Source organism: Podarcis gaigeae (assembly GCF_964106915.1).
Source record: "Podarcis gaigeae genome assembly, chromosome: 7".
Lineage (NCBI taxonomy): Eukaryota > Metazoa > Chordata > Lepidosauria > Squamata > Lacertidae > Podarcis > Podarcis gaigeae.
The window spans coordinates 37,420,823-37,440,995 of record NC_139683.1 but is presented as its reverse complement, the minus strand read 5'-3'; the positions used below and the strand labels follow the sequence as shown (position 1 = coordinate 37,440,995).

The 20,173-nt window shown below is 42.8% G+C and overlaps 2 protein-coding genes across 5 annotated transcripts in view; one reads left to right on the top strand and one right to left on the bottom strand.

The window, feature by feature from the left end:
* The first annotated feature begins 286 nt into the window (after nt 1–286).
* Nucleotides 287–19,028, top strand: SDCBP (syndecan binding protein). Of its 2 annotated transcripts, none has more exons than XM_083748043.1 (9): nt 287–443; nt 6,563–6,628; nt 8,854–8,932; nt 9,886–9,995; nt 10,645–10,803; nt 11,684–11,859; nt 13,053–13,224; nt 14,096–14,187; nt 14,701–19,028. In XM_083748043.1, the coding sequence occupies exons 2-9, from the start codon at nt 6,578–6,580 to the stop codon at nt 14,753–14,755; spliced, it is 894 nt and encodes a 297-aa protein (XP_083604169.1). In that variant the 5' UTR covers nt 287–443; nt 6,563–6,577; the 3' UTR covers nt 14,756–19,028. The 2 variants fall into 2 exon arrangements, with proteins under 2 accessions (XP_083604169.1, XP_083604170.1); XM_083748044.1 differs by lacking the exon at nt 287–443 and adding an exon at nt 935–1,161.
* Nucleotides 16,119–20,173, bottom strand: part of NSMAF (neutral sphingomyelinase activation associated factor) — a 37,118-nt gene continuing 33,063 nt past the window's right edge. For all 3 annotated transcript variants that reach the window (XM_083747619.1, XM_083747620.1, XM_083747621.1), the window contains exons 27-31: nt 20,079–20,159; nt 18,586–18,736; nt 17,494–17,596; nt 16,870–16,979; nt 16,119–16,444 (exon numbers count right to left, since the gene is read on the bottom strand). In XM_083747619.1, coding sequence (XP_083603745.1) covers nt 16,350–16,444; nt 16,870–16,979; nt 17,494–17,596; nt 18,586–18,736; nt 20,079–20,159 — 540 coding nt within the window. In that variant the 3' untranslated portion in view covers nt 16,119–16,349. The remainder of the gene's footprint in view (nt 16,445–16,869; nt 16,980–17,493; nt 17,597–18,585; nt 18,737–20,078; nt 20,160–20,173) is intronic.

Here is a 20,173-nt window from a genome sequence, read left to right as displayed (position 1 = left end):
ATGAGACAAGCTGAGGTGACTGCCTCAGACAGCGGTATCCACAGGGGACAGCAGATCCCAATGTCAACATCCTTTCCTGCTTTGTTCCTGATTCCTCACCCCTTCTTCCATGGTGGGGATAGAGCTGCAATTGTGCCAAAATGTCTTAACACACATACACAAAGCGAGCCCCGTGCTTCGAGCTAGCTGACTTGTGCTGGGGGGGGGGGGGTGCCCCACTGAGCCGAGCAAGCCTGATCAAGCAAGCCTGCCTAAGACAACCACCAGCCCGCCCCTCTCCCGCCGCTGGTGGCGCATGCGCGCAGGACTCTCCGCCAGCTGGCTTGTGTTTCGCCTGGCGCCGCCTCCTCCTCATAGAGGAAACGCCAGGACCCGAAGCAAGAGCCTCCGCCTCACAGCGCTTAACGGTCCGGGAATCGAAACCGTCGCCCTCGACTCGTTCGGTGAGCCTCTCGTCTTTTAAGGAGGACGCGGGAGAAGCGGGGCGGGCGGGCGGGCGAGAGGCCTGAAGCAGGCCGGGCCGGGCCCTCTGTTCTTCCTTGGCGGCTGGGCCGGGGGAGGGGGCCCTGAATGGCGCTGAGGGGGCAGCAGTGTCTCCCTCCCTCGGTAAAGCGGCGCGGGGGCTTCAGCCAGGCCCGCTTGAGACGGAAACAGGCCCCTGCCTTCTCTCCCTCTGGCTCCGGCTGAGCGGGGCGGGCCCTGGGGAGCGCGCTCTCCGTATGCTCAGAGGCGCGCCTCGGCTCAGAAAACGGGCTTCGGGAGGCGACGCCCCAGTATCTGCGCGGGTGTTTTGCGCCCCCCCCTTAACGGCGGGGGTGGCGGGGCAGGAAGCCTCGTCGGAAGCGAGCCCCTTTCTCCTGAGTCTCGCGAGGGCGAAGGGGGAGCAGCAGCAGCAGCAGCAACTTGGCGGGGCTCCCGGGCTTTTGATCGGCGTTGCCGTGGGAGGGAAGGAGGGCGGGCGGCCCACGCGGACCTCCGTCTCCCTCGAGGGGCGGGGAACAAGGTTGAGATCGGAGGGGAGGAGTCGGGCCAATAAGGGCAGGGGGTTTAGCGCGGGGTCGGGGAGGGTTGTCTTTTGGCTCAGAGAGCGAAGTTGAGGTTGGCGGAGGAAGCAAGACTCGGGTCCATTCGGTTTCGTTACGTAGACTGTTTACTTTAAAGGTGGGAGAAGGAAGTATGTAGTCCTATTTCTGTGAGTGGCGCAGCGCTCTTTCCACTCATGTGATTTACATCCTCTGAAAGTCGGGATCTGTTTTGATATTCACAGCAAACCCTACAGGGATCCATCGAACCTTTATTTTGCGTTACAGTATTTAATACCTACCTTGTTCTTCATTTGCGTGTGTGTACCCCACACAGATACGACAACGACGACAGCAAAACAAAGTCTTGAGACATTTTGAAAACTTAACAGATTTATTGTGGCATAAGCGTTCATGAGCCACAGATATGTTGAATTTAGTGGGTGTTGCATTCTGATGGGATGTACTGTAGTCCACAAAAGCTTAGGCCATAATACATAATACATTTGATTACCATGAGACTTCTTATTGGGTTTACTGCAGCAGGCTAACACAACTACCCCTCTGGAAAAATGAATGGGAATTGTTTTCTTTTTGAATTCTATCTAACACACTCCTATATGTGAAAGTGTGTTTTCAGTTAGGCTAACTTTCTAGTATGCGTGTTCAGGATTGCAGCTTTAGAGAATCTGTGCCATCTGTTCCAAATGTATACTTAGATGAAATACACACACAGTCTTTTTGAATGAAAACAAAAAAAATTCCTTCCAGTAGCACCTTAAAGACCAACTAAGTCAGTCAACTAAGTCAGTCACTGGAAGGAATTTTTTTTGTTTTGACTATGGCAGACCAACACGGCTACCTATCTGTAACTGTTTTTGAATGAAGTTGTACTTCATATTTTGGCAGACTTTTCTCCTGCCCATAACCCCACTTTTTCTCTCTCGATATAAATTGACACTTTGGCTGTATTTGTTCAGTCATTTTTTAAAATACGCGAAATCCAGCATCCTCTCACAGCAGCCAAGCAAATGCCTGTGGGAAACCTGCAAGCAGGACCTGGGCACAAGAGCATTCTCCCATCCTGTAGCAACTGATATTCAGAAACATCACTGCCTCCAACTTTGGAGGCAGAGCATGGCTATCATGGCTAGTAGCCATTGGTAATCTTTTTCTCCATGAATTTGGCCAGTCTTCTTTTAAAATCATCCAAGTTGATGGGCGTCACTGTCTCTTGTGAGAGTGAGTTCCATAGTTTAACTGTGTTGGATGAAGAAGTTATTTATGCTGAATGTGCATGCACTCTTGTGATATGAGAGAAAGAGGAAACATTTTCTGCATTCACTTTCTCCATACCATATATAATTTTTTATAAACATCTCTGTCATGTCATTTCTGCTCAACCTTTCTCTAAAAAGTCCCACATGCTGCAACCATGTATCATAGGGGAGTCACTCCACCTCCTTGATCATTTTGGTTGCTCTTTTCTGAACCTTTTCCAACTCTACTGTTTTACTGATTAATTGATTGAGGTTAGGCAGCCAGAACTGTCCACAGTATTCCAAATGTTGTCACACCATAGATTTGTATAATGGCACCATGATATTGGCAGTTTTAATTTCAGTTTCTTTCCTAATGATCCCTAGCATGGAATTTGCTTTTTTCATGGCCTCTGCGCACTGGGTTGCCATCTTCATCAGGCTATCTACTGTGACCTCAAGTTATTGTTCCTAATCAGTCGCTGCAAGTTCAAACCCCATGAGCATATATGTGAAATTTAAGGGTTTTTGCCCTGACACTTTACACTTGTTTACATTGAATTGAATTTGCTATTTTACTGTCCATTCATTCAGTTTGGAGAGATTCTCTTTTGAGATCTTCACAATGTCTTTTTCTTTTAACAACCCTGAACAATTCAGTGTTATCAGCAAACTTGGCCACTGTGTTGCTCACTCCTTACTCTATGAATAAGTTTAAAAACATACGTCCCAATACTGACCCTTGAAGGACTCCCACTTTCTACATTCTCCATTTGGAGAATTCTTCATTTATTCCTACTTTCTGGTTCCTGCTATTTAACCAATTATTGATCCACAAGATGACCTCTCCTTTTATTAAACAACTGTTAAGGTTACCCAGGAATATTTGGTGAGGTAACTTGTCAAAAGCTTTTTGAAAGTACAAGTACACAACATCAACCAGATCACCTCTATCTACATGCTTGTTGACGCTCTCAAAGAATTGTTATATGTTAGATAGGACTCACCCTTGCAGAAGCCATGCTGACTTGGTTTCAGGTTTGTTCTTCTGCATGCTTGGTTATTTTATCTTTAGCAGTATTTTACACCAGTTTTTTTTGGGGGGGGGGGAAAAGACGTTAAGCTAACTAGCTTTTAATTTCTAGGAAGGATCCTCTCTCCCTGCCCAATCTGTTTTTTAAAAAGTGTTACATTGACTATAGTCCTCAGGAATGGAGGCTGATCTGAGGAATAAATTGCATACATTTGTTAGAAGATCAGCAATTTCACAGTTGAGTTCTTTGAGAACTCTTGGTTGGATGCCATCCAGACCCAGCAATTTGTCACTTTTTATTGTGCCAGTAAGGGCGAGAACTTCATCTCTTGTCACCATTATCTGCCTCAGTTCCTCAGACTTGCCTTTAGTAAAAGTTAGTTCAGGCACTGGGATCTGTCATATATCTTGCATTATGAAAACAGATGCAGAGAGTTCATTCAGCTTCTCTGCAATCTTACTATCCTTCTGTAGCGCACCACCTCCCTAGACTCTCCTGCTACTAATATATTTTAAGAACCTTTTGTCTGCTTTCACTTTTTTGGTCAAAGTTTGTGTTCCTTTTTGTTCTCTTAATTTGGATGATACTTAAATTTTTGAAGGAAGCCTTCTTGTCTCTAAGCATGCTGGCATCCTCTTGGTCCTTGTGGTACATTTCCTGATTTGCAGCTTCTAATATTGTGTTTTTAAACAACTTCCAAGGTCTCTTGTGGGGGCGGGCGGGGTGAGTGCGCACATAATCCAAGCATTTAGCTACTGGCTAATTATCTCCTAGGTTACATGCAAATCCTGAAATATTTTAGAAGCTTGGCTTTTAGCGTGAATTTTTTGTGTTTCTTTTCAAACATAAGTTGTTAGTAAGGTTAATTGAACCAAGTAAACCAAGCCAATATTTGTCCATATCCTGGGGCATGTTGAGGGCAACTCTCTTTTTGCTCCAACCTAATAGGGAAAGGGGAGGAATAATACTTCCTAATAAATGGTTGTAAAACTTATCCAGGAAAGAGTAGAAAAGTAGAAAGAGAGAATAATAGAATCATAGAATTGTAGAGTTGGATCAAAGGTTTTGGAATTATTAGTTCACATCTATTATAGTCATACCTTGGGTTGAACGTGCTTTGGATTGAGCGCGTTCGAGTTGTGCTGCGCGGCAACCCGGAAGTAACGGAGCGCGTTACTTCCTGGTTTCGCCGCATGCGCAGACGCTCAAAACGACATCATGCGCGGAAGCGGCAAAACGCGAGCCATGCAGACGCGTCTTACGTTGCATTCAGGATGTGATTGGGGCTCCGGTACAGATCCCGTTCGCATCCCGAGGAACCACTGTATACTGTCCCTTTGACTCCCAGTGCAGTCAGTTTGTATTGGATGAAAAGATGGAGAGGAGGGAATCTGTAAAATTAACCCAGTAAAAAGATGGATTCATTTGTAGCTCAAATTGACAACCTTGGCTACTATTCAGAAAGTGAGGATTCCAGTATGCAATCAAATATTCCCTTCTAGTGGGGTAGATGGGAAAAGATAACAATCTGAACTGTAAAATAGTGTTTTAAAACAAATTTCAGCCTCCCCAATGCTCTTTCAGTACTCTTTCATCAATTACAACTGATAAGATTTCTGCAAGATACATTTGTGCCTACAAATGGTGACTAGCTCTCAAAACATCTGATTTCTGTTGGACTGCTGAAGAGCTGCATATTTGCATTAGATATTGTAATGGAAAGTGCATGTTTCTAGTGTGATATTCATTCTAGGATAGGATAACCAACTACCGTATTTTTCGCCCTATAGGACGCACTTTTCCCCCTCCAAAAATGAAGGGGAAATGTGTGTGCGTCCTATGGGGTGAATGCAGGCTTCAGGAGAGCCGCAGCGCCAGCCCCACAAGGTCGGGGGACAGCGGGGAGGCAGAACGCCGCCATCCCGCTGTCTCCCAATGTGGTTTGGAGGCTGACGGCGGGGGAGACGCGTGCTTCTCCCTGCCGCCAGCCCCGCAAGCTCCGGGGACAGCGGGGAGGCGCAGCGCGTCTTCCCGCTGTCCCCGGACCTGGTCTGCAGGCGGGCGGCGGGGAGAAGAGCGCTTCTCCCCGCTGCCTGCCCCGCAAGCTCCGGGGACAGCTGGGAGGCGCAGCGCGTCTTCCCACTGTCCCGGGACCTGGTCTACAGGCGGGCGGCGGGGAGAAGAGCGCTTCTCCCCGCTGCCTGCACCGCAAGCTCCAGGGACAGCTGGGAGGCGTAGCGCGTCTTCCCACTGTCCCCGGACCTGGCCTGTAGGCGGGCGGCGGGGAGAAGAGCGCTTCTCCCCGCTGCCTGCCCCGCAAGCTCCAGGGACAGCTGGGAGGCGCAGCATGTCTTCCCGCTGTCCCTGGACTTGGTATGCAGGCGAACAGCGGGGAGAAGAGCGCTTCTCCCCGCTGCCGGCCCCATAAGCACCTGGGGGGGGGGGATAATTTTTTTTCTTTATTTCCCCCCCAAAAGACTTGGTGCGTCCTATGGGCCGGTGCGTCCTATGGGGCGAAAAATACGGTATATATTTAAAAAACCGAGGACCAATTTACTCAAGTGCAGGTGCAAAACATGCATGTGAAGGAATTTCAATGGATACAAGAGAGCCTTACTTTCTCCATAAAGTCATACCTCATGTTACGTTTGCTTCAGGTTGAGCGTTTTCAGGTTGTGTCCCGTGACGATCTGGAAGGACCGGAAAGGGTTACTTTTGGGTTTCACCACATATGCAGACGCGCAAAATGACGTCACACGCAGAAGCGGCGAATCGCGACATGCGCACGCACAGACGCGGGTTGCATTCCTTTCAGGTTGCGAACGGGCCTCCGGAATGGATCCGTTCGCAACCAGAGGTACCACTGTATTTCTGTCAGTGTGAAAGTATAATTGGTATGCATAGAGACAGCATAAGAGGGCATTGCAAGGAATGGAAAGGCTATTCTTTCCCGTGTCCGTCAAGACTGTCTTGTGTGCCATGCAAGTTCCTTGTGCTGTAAAGCATACGTAACAGTGCAGTTATATTGATGTTTACCTGTTAGTAAGACCTGTTGTATATTGCTGAACTTGCTTTTGAGTAAGTTTGCATGGAATTGTGCTGTTATTTGCATGGTGCACAGATATGACTTGAAAAAAGTTAGTTTTTTCAGCATCAAGTAAAAATATGCTAGGCAATTCTGAACCCAACTTGCATATAAGTGCTACTTCCTCGTTCATTTTAAGACTTTTTGTTTTATTTCTTTCAGGCTAATTCTGTGAAAATGTCGCTGTATCCTTCCCTGGAGGATCTGAAGGTGGACAAAGTAATTCAGGTATGTCAAAATATATTTTATGGGGGAAACCAATGTTTGCTGAAGGTCAAAACAGTAACCATTTGAAAATTCTATTTCTGAAAAACATCTTTCTGTATATTCTAGACCAGCACATAAAAATATATTCTTATACAGTGGTGCCTCGCAAGACGAAATTAATTCGTTCCGCAAGTCTTTTCGTCTTGCGAGTTTTTCGTCTTGCGAAGCACGGTTTCCCATAGGAATGCATTAAAAATCAATTAATGTGTTCCTATGAAAACCGCTTTCAGACCAGGTCCGGGGACAGTCTGTCCCCCGACCTCTTCTGAAGGCCGGTGGGGGGCGAAGGTCTTTGCTCCCCCCCCCCCCCGCCTGCCTTCCCGGGACAGCGGAGACTTCTCCGCTGTCCCGGGGCGGTCTTAAAATGCTGGCAGGCGGCAGCGAACCCTTCGCTGCCGTCCCCCAGCATTTTAAAAGCCCCCGGGACAGCGGAGACTTCCCGGGGCGATTTTAAAATGCTGGCGGGCCGCAGCGCTGCCGCCCGCCAGCATTTTAAGATCACCCCAGACAGCGGAGAAGTCCTCCGCTGTCCCGGGGTTTTTAAAATGCTGGTGGGCGGCAGCGAAGGCTTCGCGGGCAGCAGCGCTGCCGCCCGCCAGCATTTTAAAATCGCTCCAGGACAGCGGAGGAATTATCCGCTGTCCCGGGGCGATTTAAAAGCCCCCGGGAAGGCAGGCAGGGGGGACAAAGACTTTTGCCCCCCGCCCGCCTTCAGAAGAGGTCCAGTACCTCTTCTGAAGGCCGGTGGGGGGCCAAAGTCTTTACTCCCCCCCGCCGCCTGCCTTCAAAAGCCGTCCGGGAAAGCGGAGAAAGCGCTGCGTTTCTCCGCTCTCCCGGAAGGCAGGCAGGGGGGAGCAAAGACTTTTGCCCCCCGCCGGCCTTCAGAAGAGGTCCAGGACCTCTTCTGAAGGCCGGTGGGGGGCCAAAGTCTTTACTCCCCCCCGCCGCCTGCCTTCAAAAGCCGTCCGGGAAAGCGGAGAAAGCGCTGCGTTTCTCCGCTCTCCCGGAAGGCAGGCAGGGGGGAGCAAAGACTTTTGCCCCCCGCCCGCCTTCAGAAGAGGTCCAGGACGTCTTCTGAAGGCGGGCGGGGGGCAAAAGTCTTTGCTCCCCCCCTCCTGCCTTCAAAAGCCATCCGAGATAGCGGGAAGCGCTTCCCTGCTATCCCGGACTGCTTTTAAAATGCTGGCGGTGGGGAGCAAAGCCTTTCGGCCCCCGCCGGCCTTCCTGGACCTCTTCTGAAGGCCGGAGGGGGGGGAAAGGCTTTGCTCCCCACCGCTAGCATTTAAAAGAGGTCCCCGGAGATTTCCCTATGGGCTTTCTTCTTGCGAAGCAAGCCCATAGGGAAATTCGTTTTGCGAAGCGCCTCCAAAACGGAAAACCCTTTCGTCTAGCGGGTTTTTCGTCTTGCGAGGCCTTCGTCTTGCGGGGCACCACTGTATAAAGATTATCTTTTAATTATGTGCATAGTTTCTGCTGTTATAATAATTATGCTAAGTGTGTGCTCTGACAGTTTAGGCCTCTCCAAGTATGTGTGTGTGGATGGATACGCAGGCACCCTGTGAACCTTTCTGATGTAATACTTGAATTATTTTTGCTGCGGTTCCAAACACTGTCACAAATTGCCTTGAAATTCACTCTGTTTGAAAAGTTTGAAAAGTAACTTTACCATGCACAATGGGTCACAAATCCAAAGCCTCTTAGGTGTATGGAACTAATTCTTTAGTATAGTTCTTTAGAGCCTGATCTGTTTTTATTTATCAGATAAATTCCCAAATTTGTATTAAGGAAACTCAAAAGTAAAGCAAAGGATAAAGAATAAAAGTATTTGTAGTACACATTCAATATGTGTTTTGATAAAAGTAGCTATTATAGAATAAGGCGTGTGTTTCCTCAGCATTATTAAGTCCCACTCCTCAAACAAAGTTACTCCTAAACGGGTTAGAAAATTGTTTTGAAAATAAGTTCCCCATTTTGAAATCCAGATATTTTTCTGAGCAAGCAAACGTAATGTAACTTGTTACTTTTAACAACTGGAACATATTGGTTTGTAACTAAATATATATTTATGTAACCTAAAGGCATAATTAAAAGTTTTTGGTTATGCAACCCACATGCCTCTTGTATTATAGAACTATGTCTGTTTCTAAACTTTAAAAAGTTTTTTTTTACTTTATCTTCCTGTGCAGGCACAGACCTCTTTTGCTTCAAACCCAGCCAATCCAGCAATTTTATCTGAAGCCTCAGTACCCGCCCTTCAACATGGAAGTAAGTTACTTTAGTGCTAAGAAAATATGAGGTAGCAGAAGCTAAATATGTATTGCACCAAAAAAATACAACCTTAACAAAAGTCAATAGACATAACACAAGTTCTAGCTGAACTATTTATTTCACTGGTTTGAAGTGAGAGGTTTTTATTGATCTCTGGAAATGATAAGCATAGGCTGTATAAAGATAATTGCTTTAAAGAGAATTAAATGGAGTTGGGTGCTTGTAGGGTGCTTGTCAGTCTAAATCTGTTTGAATTACTTTTGCATGTGTTCATAAGGATTTCTGTTCCATCCTCCTCCTGCATTAAATGTGTGAAATTATTCTTTTTTGAGGGGGGGAACCCTGCACAATATTGTTTAAAAGTATTTATGAAGCAGCCTGGGGGCTGCCTTTTAATGAATGTTGTCTTCTTACCTATAATATCCTTTCCAAGTGGCTAGAAAGTCTAGCTGCTGCTGCACAAATTCACAATGGGAGCCTCAATTGCCCCCGGGAACATTGGGATTTGATGACAGGGTAGGTTTTTTTTTTGTTTTTTTTTTTGCATATGTTGTTCCTGGGAGGGAAGGTATGTCACTGCTCCCAGTGGCATATGAAACCCTATTTTCAACATACCTGGCATCAGCTGTGCTTTGTGGCCGCTTGAAGCAACTATTAACTTTTTTGAAAAAGATTTTTTTTTCTTTAAAGGCAGTCCTCGGGCTACCTTGTAAAATCCTTATGTGGATTTTCTAATCTGAGAGTTGCTGGTCAGTGATCCTGATAAGCTTTCAGTATGTAAATCCAGTAGCTCCAAGTGCAGTGGTAACTGTCAGCATGTTGTAAGGGAGGATAGGATTGCTTCAGTCGGATACTTGTCTTCTTACCTGTGAAATTAAGAACAAGTATCATCTCAACAGGCTCTAAATAATAGTAATAGTTTAACATTTTTTTTTGTTTACTTTCTATAGACTTGTATCCCAAACTGTATCCTGAACTTGCCCAGTATATGGGTCTAAGCCTAAATGAAGAAGAGATACAAAGAAACATGGCAATGGTGCCTGCTGTAAATTCTCAGGGGGTAAGTATCAACCATCTAAGTAGGACTAATTTAGGTTTCCTTGTATTTTGCTAAAAGAAAAGAAAGGAACATTATAAAAGCAAGAGCTGAAATATTAGGGGTGTGCATCCTCTCTGTACCCCAAATGATGATACAAATTGGGGTGATTCAAGTCCTGGGTCAGATTGTGTCCTTAATAAGTCATAGCAGGGGGCTTCAAACCCTCCAAGAAGCACAGTTGCAACATTTTTTAAAAAAACAACAACACACACACACCAGATTTACCCAGCTTTTCTGAGAAACTAGACCAAACTGACTGAGTAATCACCCAGAGCTTTGAGGAAAGTGGGGAGGTGGGAGATATTTTGTTTGCTTTTAGTTGCAGTGAATTATTTCCTTCAGGGCTGAAGGAATCCAACAACTTGGAAATAAACCCCCAATCAGCAGGTTGGTGTGCATCAAATGAGTCTGCCTTGGGAACCCAGTTTGTTGGCTTCTGCTCCCATCAATACCTGTGGATCCTAAGGATTCTAAAATAATACAACTTTTATAAAGCACAAAATTGTTGTCCTGAAGTCACTCATGGGTGTGTCCCATTTAAAGAAAAAGAATGAGACTTTATTCTGCCAGTTTGTAAGGTCTACTTATTTTAAGGTCTTCTAATTCTCAGCTTGTTGCAAGCCCTTCTGCAGTGAATTACATGGTGGCTCCAGTAACTGGAAATGATGTTGGAGTTCGCAGAGCGGAAATTAAGCAAGGAATCCGTGAAGTAATACTGTGTAAAGATCAGGATGGAAAAATTGGACTTCGTCTTAAATCAGTGGACAATGTATGTATGATAAATCTGATTTTAAAAAAAATAAAAAAGTGACCCATTAATTTCAGCTGTCTAGAACTGAACACAGTCAAGTTGCTATATAATTGCTAATCTAGATGTTAATTTTATGGCTGAATCTGCATGTTTCACTAAATGTTCTGATTCTTTTTATTTCTCTATTTGGTCATGTTAAAACTGTTAATCATATAAAATATTGTACATATCTGCAAGTAAAAATATAATAAAACACTTTGCATTTAAAAACATCAAAGCATTTAAAATAATCAAAATAATGTGGGTATTCATCAATTTGGATCATTTCTCAGCATGAGCATGTAGGAAAACAGATTTTAAGCAAAACATACAGGGTAAGATTCACCTAATGAGCCCCATCAACTGAAGCCATGCACAAATACCATCTACATAAGATTTCAGCTTGCCAGATGAATGATTCCTAATCTAATACACTCATAATGCTCTGCTGAAAGTATGGTGTGGAAAGCTATCCGCATGTGGCTGTCAACATGTTGCTGAACTTCAACTCTCATCAGCCTCAGCAAGCATGCCAAAAATCATTGGCATTCTTGAATGGAGCCCTTCCACAGATAATCAACTTTGCAGCTTACTCAACTTTCTTAAGAGAGTCTAATATTGGCTGGATATCTTGTTTATTAATTAATTATATTTCTAGAATAAAATGAAATGTATGTGCATGTTAATTTAAACCACAACTACCCACCCACTCCCTTTTTAACGGTAGCTGTTGCCGAATGTGTATGTGTTGCATGTGTTCCGTTTTTTACTGTGCTGCTCTTGCATGTTATCTCTAAATGCATTGGAAAGATACTGGATGTTAATTTACTTTCATATGTGGACATATCTTTGTGTTTAGGGTATTTTTGTCCAGTTGGTTCAGGCCAACTCTCCATCATCATTAGTTGGCCTGCGGTTTGGGGACCAGGTTCTGCAAATTAACAGTGAAAACTGTGCAGGTTGGAGCTCTGATAAAGCCCACAAAATTTTGAAGCAAGCACCTGGAGAGAGAATTTCAATGATCATCCGTGACAGGTAAACCATCCAGAAATGTTACACACCTTCTTAGACATTTTTGGAGTTTCATAGTTGTTAAGGAGTGCCTAGAAGTTGAATGTGTTGCCCCCCCCCCCAAACCTCAGTTTCCTAGTGTGACTAGCTTAAGGTCAGGGCCAAAGGTTGTGCACATAAAGGTGTGTTAATATGCCCATAGGTCAGACATATCTGATTTTTCCATGTACAGATCTGATTTTTCCATGTGCACGTTCATCTGCCCAAGTGCTTTCCAGTCCACACAAGTGACTGGTGCTTGATGAGATTTGCACTATGTGTTGTCTCCTCCCTGAAATTAATATTTACCCACCCTCCCTGAGTTCCAGAAAACTCAGGTCCATTGTGGGCATGTGTTCAGATATTTGGTTCCCTTTGCATTCGGCCAATTTTATTTCTAAAATACCAGACATGCACAAAACACCTAAGCTATTTTTTTTTTTAAAAAATCATGGGTCATGCCTGGCTCTGCCAGCAGCCTACCAAGTAGTGCCTTGCTAACCGACGTAGAATGTGTGGCAATAGATAGCACCCAGCAGAACATCTCTCTCTCTCTCTCTCTCTCTCTCTCTCTCTCTCTCTCTCTCTCACTCTCTCTCTCTCTCTCTCTCTCACACACACACACACACACACACACACACCACACATGTAAAAGCCCAACTGCCCAATGTGCTTCAGTATGTCTGGATTATACATTGGATTACAGTGGTACCTTGGTTCTCAAACTTAATCCATTCCAGGAGTCCATTCAACTCCTGTAACCGTTCGCAAACCAGGTGCAACTTCCGATTCCTGTGCTCAAGCGGAAGCTGCGTCGGATGTTCAGCTTCTGAAAAATGTTCGCAAACCGGAACACTAACTTCCCTGTTTGCAGCGTTTGGGAGCCGATTTGTTCGAGAACTAAGCCATTCAAGAACCAAGTTACCGCTGTGTATATTAACTACAGATTGGGAGAATCCAGGTTGGATTGTTGCTTGGATAATGACAGTGTCACATGGATGACACAAAAGGCATGTACATGTGGGATGTATTGAATCTATTTTAAACTGCTGTGTCATAGAATCATAGAATAGTAAAATTGGGAAGTGTACACAGCCTAATACCTTTGGATACAGGTTAGTGATTTAGGACATTAAGTAAATACTCCAAACAATAAACCGTGAACGTTTTTCTTACAGGCCTTTTGAGCGAACTATTACCATGCACAAGGATAGTACTGGGCATGTTGGCTTTATATTCAAAAATGGAAAGATAACTTCAATAGCAAAGGACAGTTCTGCTGCTAGAAATGGACTTCTGACAGAACACAACATCTGTGAAATAAATGGTCAGAATATAATTGGCCTGAAGGTGAGTAACATGCAAGATAACACACAGTCAGCAAGCAATGCATTTTGAAAAGTGGAAGCGATATTGTTCTAAATGGGCAGAAGACACATGCAAAAGCTTGTCCATATAAATTTATTTGATTGATAGAAAACAGGACCTGCAATCCTGTGGTCCCTGGGAGTGTGTGTCAGGGGTCATTGCACCTTCAACCACCTTCCATGGTTCTCTGGGGAAGAGAGATTCAACAGCAGCTAAAACATCCTGATCCTTTTGCCCTACAAAGTATTCTTGCTGCTAGACCTGCATAGATCAGGCTCTTTTCTTTCAAAAAGGTTGCTGGTTCCTCAGGCTGGTGAAAGGAAATTAAACAGAATTGTACATTCACTTCCCTATTAATGACATTAACACATAATTTTTGTCTTACTAGTTGTTCTGCTGTTTGGAAGAACTAGTAGCATGTAGTATGAAGGCAATGATGGCAGCAGTGGGATACGCTGTGGGTTTGCTATAGGTGATTAAGTGAGAGCTTAGACTTTTAATTTAGCAAACTACATTCCAGAATATAGTCCAGCTTTTTATGAAAGGGCTGTTTACACTATCTACTACCTCAGGGAATGGGGAACCTGTGGCCCTCCAGATGATGTAGGACTCCCATCAGCCCCAGATGGTATAGCTAGTGGTCAGGGGTATTGGGAGTTGTAGTTTAGCAACATCAAGGGAGTCACACATTCCCCAGTCCAGCTGTACATGTGTATATGTGTATAGAATTTATCACCTCAGTAGTGCTTAAGACAGCTAATAATTAAAACTATTGTGGAAGCTACATCCACGATAACATCCGTAAGTGCCAAGTTTCAAGTCAGAATTCATGACTTTCTATCTTGCTTCATAGGACGCCCAAATTGCAGACATACTAATATCAGCTGGAAACGTGGTGACCATCACTATCATGCCTTCTCAAATTTTTGAACACATAATCAAGAGGTACGTGTAAAATACTTCTCCATTTAAATAGACTAACAATCTCTTAAAAGAATAGACATGCTTTGATTGTAGGATCTTCAGAATAAATATCAACAAATGTAATATGCATGTGGTGTTAAACTCTTATACAAATGTGGCTAACAGTGGCAGAGAGTCTGAAAATCTTTAACTATTCTTGTCAAGCTGCTTCTTGAAATTTCAAAACGAAAAGGCAAATTTCAGCTTAGAATGAAGCTTATAAATGCTTCATACCACTATTGATTTTAAAGTGTTATTGGCACTAAAACTAATTCTAGGAGTGAAGGAATGTAGAACTTAGTTTTTTCTTTTGCTGCCAGGAAATGGGTTGAGAAGCTACTGCAGTAAGCTTGCCTTCAGCTTTCGAGTTTACAGCATATGGTCTTGTGCCTTGTAACAAATGACTCCAGTGTTGCACTCCTTGCTGCGATATTTTTGCAGCTTTGGAATTAATCTGCTTTTTACACATTGTTAAAGATTCATTATTATTTTCAGGATGGCTTCAAGCATTATGAAAAACCTGATGGATCACACCATCCCTGAAGTCTAGAAATCTGTTTTTGGGTGCATCTGTAATGAGAACTTCGCTAAACATGGGCTACTTAGTCTGCAACTTTTACGTTCTGCACATGAGCCTTTCTTTAAGCCCAAAGCAGATATACTGCCTTGAGTATTTACATTATTATGGCTGGGAATGTCACAATCCAACATATTACCTTGCTCAAACTATGAATTTTGTAGCCTTATACTTGTCTCACAAAAACCAGTATAACTCTTTTTCATAGGGTTATACTGTTTAATTTAACACTTTATATAAGCCATTGGAATGAAAACTAATGTATCTTGTGTCTTTTGCTATCTGTGATCCAAGCACATTGCTGCCCTTTGTACTTTTTCAGACGAATTAGTTTTTCTACTACCTTCTGCTAGGAAGGATATTTACATTTATGACTTGTAGTGCTTGTTAACTGCTGATTTTAGTAACCATGTTTACAAAGCATGCCAGTTAAACTGAGCATAACGTATCATTCCATAGACATTTTAAATAGCACAGGTGAGCATTTAGGTTTTGTCTTACTGCTGCTCTTTTACAAGTTGTTCTGATGTGCTTAACTTATGTTGCCTTAACCATGTTAAACAGAAATAAAGTCTGAAAAACAAGATTTTCATTTTCTAACTATACTGATGACGGTCCCTAAATCCCCCCCCCCCAAGCCAATAACTTAATTAGTAGTCGAAAGGGGGGTGAGCTGTGTCATGTTGAGGTGTGGATCCTAGCTTTGAACAGTATGTACAGTAACATAATTCATTTTACTTTTGAAAGAGTGTTACCTTAATTTCTTGCCTTTCTGAATTTTATTAGTTTGTGTACAGCTATTTGGCAACTGACATTTTCTTTGAAGGCTGCTGCTCAAGACTTTAAAGCTTTCTACAGTGGTTAGAAGTTGTTTACATTGCAGGTCCCTATTACATAGCCATTTCAGTCTGCTGGTGAGGAGTTTTGGAAGGTGGGATTGTATAAACACAAAGGCCTTAACCCCCATTTTTACAGGTAATGAATGCTGCTATGTTCCTATTAAAAAGTACTTCTCTACATAACTGAATCCTGATGCTTTAAAAGGAGCATTAGAGCAGGGCTTGCAAGATGCAGTTGGACCAGCCAGCAGCCCACATCTACATGGCCAAAGGCCAGGAATGATAGTTGTAGTCCAACATCTGAAATGACAGTGGTCCGTGCTGTATCTAGCTGCAAGGATACTAGTAAAGATACGTTTGTAATTATCAGGATTAAATTCAGAGATAGGATACACTTGTATTTTGGATAAGGCCTGAGGTTTATCCCCATTTTGTGGAAAAATATAGACAAATAATGTTAAGTAGATTACTGTGGTTGCAAGTTAGAACCGCTTTGGTTACTGAAAAATAAGTCTTTATTTGACAAGCATTACAGGCAATAATAACATTCATAAGGAAATACAAGTGCATACTGTAGTTCAGCATTGTAATTGCAGTTTTCAACTAGACAGTGGAGCTAGACCCAATCTCAGCTCTTTGAACTTCAGCAGGCATTGCTACTTGCGAAGAAGGTCCTTTAAAAAGTTCACTTTAAAATATCCATATGTGTTTGAGTGAGAAGGCACTATTTAGTATTGCTGTTTCCAGAACATGATTTGTCTGTCTTCCCCTCCTGTGATTATGCTGCTGCATCGTTCATTCATCCACATACATGTTACAGTACCTAGGAAAGAGACAGGTGTACATCAGATACTTGTTTCACTTAGCATTTATTATCCTTTTCAATCTTGGTCTTATTTGGTTTAATGCATTGCTAGATTTGCCCATAATCATCTAGAGCTGCACTCCACACTACTGTTGTGCATATATATTATAGGCCCTGAGCCAGAGATCATCATTGCAACCAACTTTCAGGTGCCATTTCAGATTCTAGGGCCACAGCTATACATCCATATTTTGATGAATTCTGGCCTTTTGTTTCTCAGGCTGTACAATGGAAAATACTTCACATTAAGTTCTAAGGTATAAAACAGAGCCCCATGGTATGATACATTCAAACACACCAGGATCAATATATTAATATCCCACTACTTAAAAGATTTCAAAGTATACTTGCAGATTTTTAAAAGTTGAGAATTTCACACATACCAGAATGTCCTGCGATTCTTTCTACTATCTTCCCTCCAACAATATCCCAAACCAACAATTCTCCTGACTGACTTCCTGATAAGATGGTGTTGCCATCCCATTTGAAACATCTGCAAAAAGCAAGTTGTTAGATCACAAGTGAGTCAGACAATGCTACTTAAAACCAACCCTCAGCCTCGTTTTTAGCCAAGCAGCTGCTGTGTGCCCAAGTTCTAGAAGACATCTAGTTAACCCCCTGCAATGTAGGAATCTCAACACACAGTTTCCCATCCAATCTGAAACCATACTGGACATATACATTAAACCCTTTGAGCAAATGCTATACACAATACATTCTTATGTAAGTATCCATGTATGCATGTGCGCACACACCATTGCATAAAGTGATGTTTTTCACTATCTAAACACACCAATACTGATGGAGGTCATTGGAATAACTTGATCTAACTCAGGAACAAAGAACTTAATGCCTGCTGGATTACAGCTCCTACCATCCTTGTCTATTGGCCATGCTGCCCAAGACTGATGGAAGTCGCACAGAATCTGGAGGGCATGCATGTTGATGGCTATCCATGATTCTACTGCAAATCCCTATATGAAACAGCAGTGCATTCCAAAACTTACCTTTGGGGTTCCTCCGAGCGCATGGAAGAGATGATCATTCCAGTTTGCACATCTGTCACTTTAAAGTAGCCATCTTCTCCTGTGCTTAGTAGGTGCCGGCTATCTGTGAAACAAGGTAACTGCTCTGGATTATTTAAATCAACCCCACAAAATACATTCAGTCCATAAACAGGTCTCATTAAGTTCTATGGATAGCTACTAGTGAGCAAATCCCATTGCATGGCACCATAAAGGCTGCAGTGCCAAAACTCGACTCACGTGGTGCAACAGGAGGCTTGTTCACATAGGACACTGAACACAGATACAAGCTGTCTTGACACATGAACAACTGTTTATATGAGTGTACACTAATTTGTACAGCTCAACGGTTGTACACAATAAAACAGACTCTACACTTTAACATTACATGTACAGTTCCAGTATTGTGTTTACAGTTTCACTAACACTACACTTGCTCAATGTTATGTATGAATACCCTTTGTGTGTAGTTTTAAAATAGGCAGCTTTATCAATTACTTGTTTGAGTAAAGAACAAACCACCTCCTAGGCATCAGCACAATTCCTCTTAAAAATAATCTAAACTAGCAGTGTTTTATTTTTAAACTACCATAGGCAACTGGATGGGTGCTTATAAATCCAACTTAGCTGGTGGCTTGCTTTACCAAAACATCTCTACATGGCTTGGCAGAAAGGTTTCTTTAAGCAAACAAAATTATTTGGATGGCTTTTTTGTTTCAGGCCAAAAACGCAATACAAATGATTTAACATTAGGATGTTTGGTAGGCAAGCTACTCCCAATTTTCATGGGTTACTTCATTTCTGGTCTTTTGTATGACTGCAGAGTGAGGGTGGATGCACACTAAAATTACAAAGCCCTAATCAGAGGGGAGCAAGTTGGTTGCAATCCTACACACACTTTACGTAGGAGTAAGCCCAACCGAACACACTGGAGCTTGCTTCTGAATAAACAAGCCTATGGTCACACTGGATATATCAATTCAATACGAATGTCTCTGAATTATCTCGCAGCAGACTGAAGTATTTTTCTCTTCACAATGTATATATTTTAGAAGACATTAACACATAACATACCGGGACTAAAAGCAGCATCAGAGACAGTCCCTGAATGGCATGGAAGTTGATGCAAGATAGAAGCAGTAGTAACATCCCAGATACTAATGGATCCTTCTTTTGTTCCTGATGCCAGCAGGGTATATGCAGCATTCAAGTTGATTGTATTTACCTAGGTAATTAGGCATATGTATGAGATGATTAAAGAAGTAACAAGCACCATGAAGCAAGAAAGGCAAGTAAGGAAGCATCTAAAAGGCAGCCAGTCATGACTAGAGCACTTAAACATTCAAGGCAATATGCACAGTGGCCTGGATCCTATGGTCTTATAAACAGTCAATGTAATGGCTTTATTGTAATGTATTTTTTTGTTTTTATCCTTTGATTCTTAATTTTTTGTAAGCTGCTTAAAGACTCTTGTAGTGAGATGCTAACAAGTCAAATAAACAAATCTTCTACATGGTACTTTTTTGGCAATGCTTCGGGGAACTATTACTGAATTCTCCTAGTGTTACAGATCTATATTCCAGGAATACAGGCATAATTTGTTAAGATGCAGATAACTGCATTTTCAAAATTTAAGCTCAGCATGTAAATGATTTAAAAAATTATACATTAGTTTTTCTTCATGAAGATACATTGCTGGGTTAATCTAATCTAGATACACTTGTTTTATGTATTAAACAAGTCCAAATATACAGACACTGCCAACATACAGTGGTGCCTCGCAAGACGAAAAGAATCCGTTCCGCGATTCTCTTCGTCTAGCGGTTTTTTTTGTCTTGCGAAGCAAGCCCATTGACAGCTTAGCGGATTAGCGCTATTAGCGGTCTAGCGGCTTTTAGCGATCAGCTGTTAAGCGGCTTAGGAAAGGGGGGGGAGCGAAAAAAACCCCGCGGGAACTCGCAAGATTTTTTCGTCTTGCGAAGCAACCCCATAGGGAAATTCGTTTTGCGAAGCGCCTCCAAAACGGAAAACCCTTTCGTCTAGCGGGTTTTCCGTCTTGCGAGGCGTTTGTCTTGCGGGGCACCACTGTACCTATGCTGAAATCATCAAGAGGAGTGGCTTTCATATTGCTTTTTGAGACCGAGATTGTAAACCCATAAGAACCTGTTGTCTCATTCTACGTAAAGCAGCAGATATATAGATGGTAGTATGTAAAGATAATCAAACACAGAGCATTTTCCACAAGTGGAAAACTAAAATCAAGTTTTCATTTAAAAACAGGAAAAAGGTTTCTCATATATGTGTGTATGCATGTGCACATGTGTGTGCCCCTCTTCCTACTTCCCGTGGTTTCTCAAACCTATGTCTAAATAATCACTGGAATATGAAGAAAACATCACATTATATTTGCATATTGCTGTTACCAATTCTGACCTTTCAGGCAATGGCAATACATCTTTAAAATAAGCCTTCACACAGACTTCCCTCCCGCCCCACCCCCAAAATTTGTTTTGCTGAAGTTTGAATTGAAACAAAATATATGTGCACACAAGTATCTTAATACTCACACTAACATCATGTTCCAATTCAGCAAGCAATTCAAACCGCTTCTTGGTGCCCAGTAAGTCTGCAGGAATGCACTGCCACACCTAGAACACAAATA

What these genes read in the sequence shown, in the direction of transcription:
- SDCBP (XM_083748043.1), top strand. Translation starts at nt 6,578, where the DNA reads ATGTCGCTGTATCCTTCCCTGGAGGATCTGAAGGTGGACAAAGTAATT. An exon ending in CTGCTGTAAATTCTCAGGGG is followed by an intron (nt 9,996 to 10,644) that starts GTAAGTATCAAC and finishes TCTAATTCTCAG; the next exon opens with CTTGTTGCAAGCCCTTCTGC. An exon ending in TTTGAACACATAATCAAGAG is followed by an intron (nt 14,188 to 14,700) that starts GTACGTGTAAAA and finishes TATTATTTTCAG; the next exon opens with GATGGCTTCAAGCATTATGA.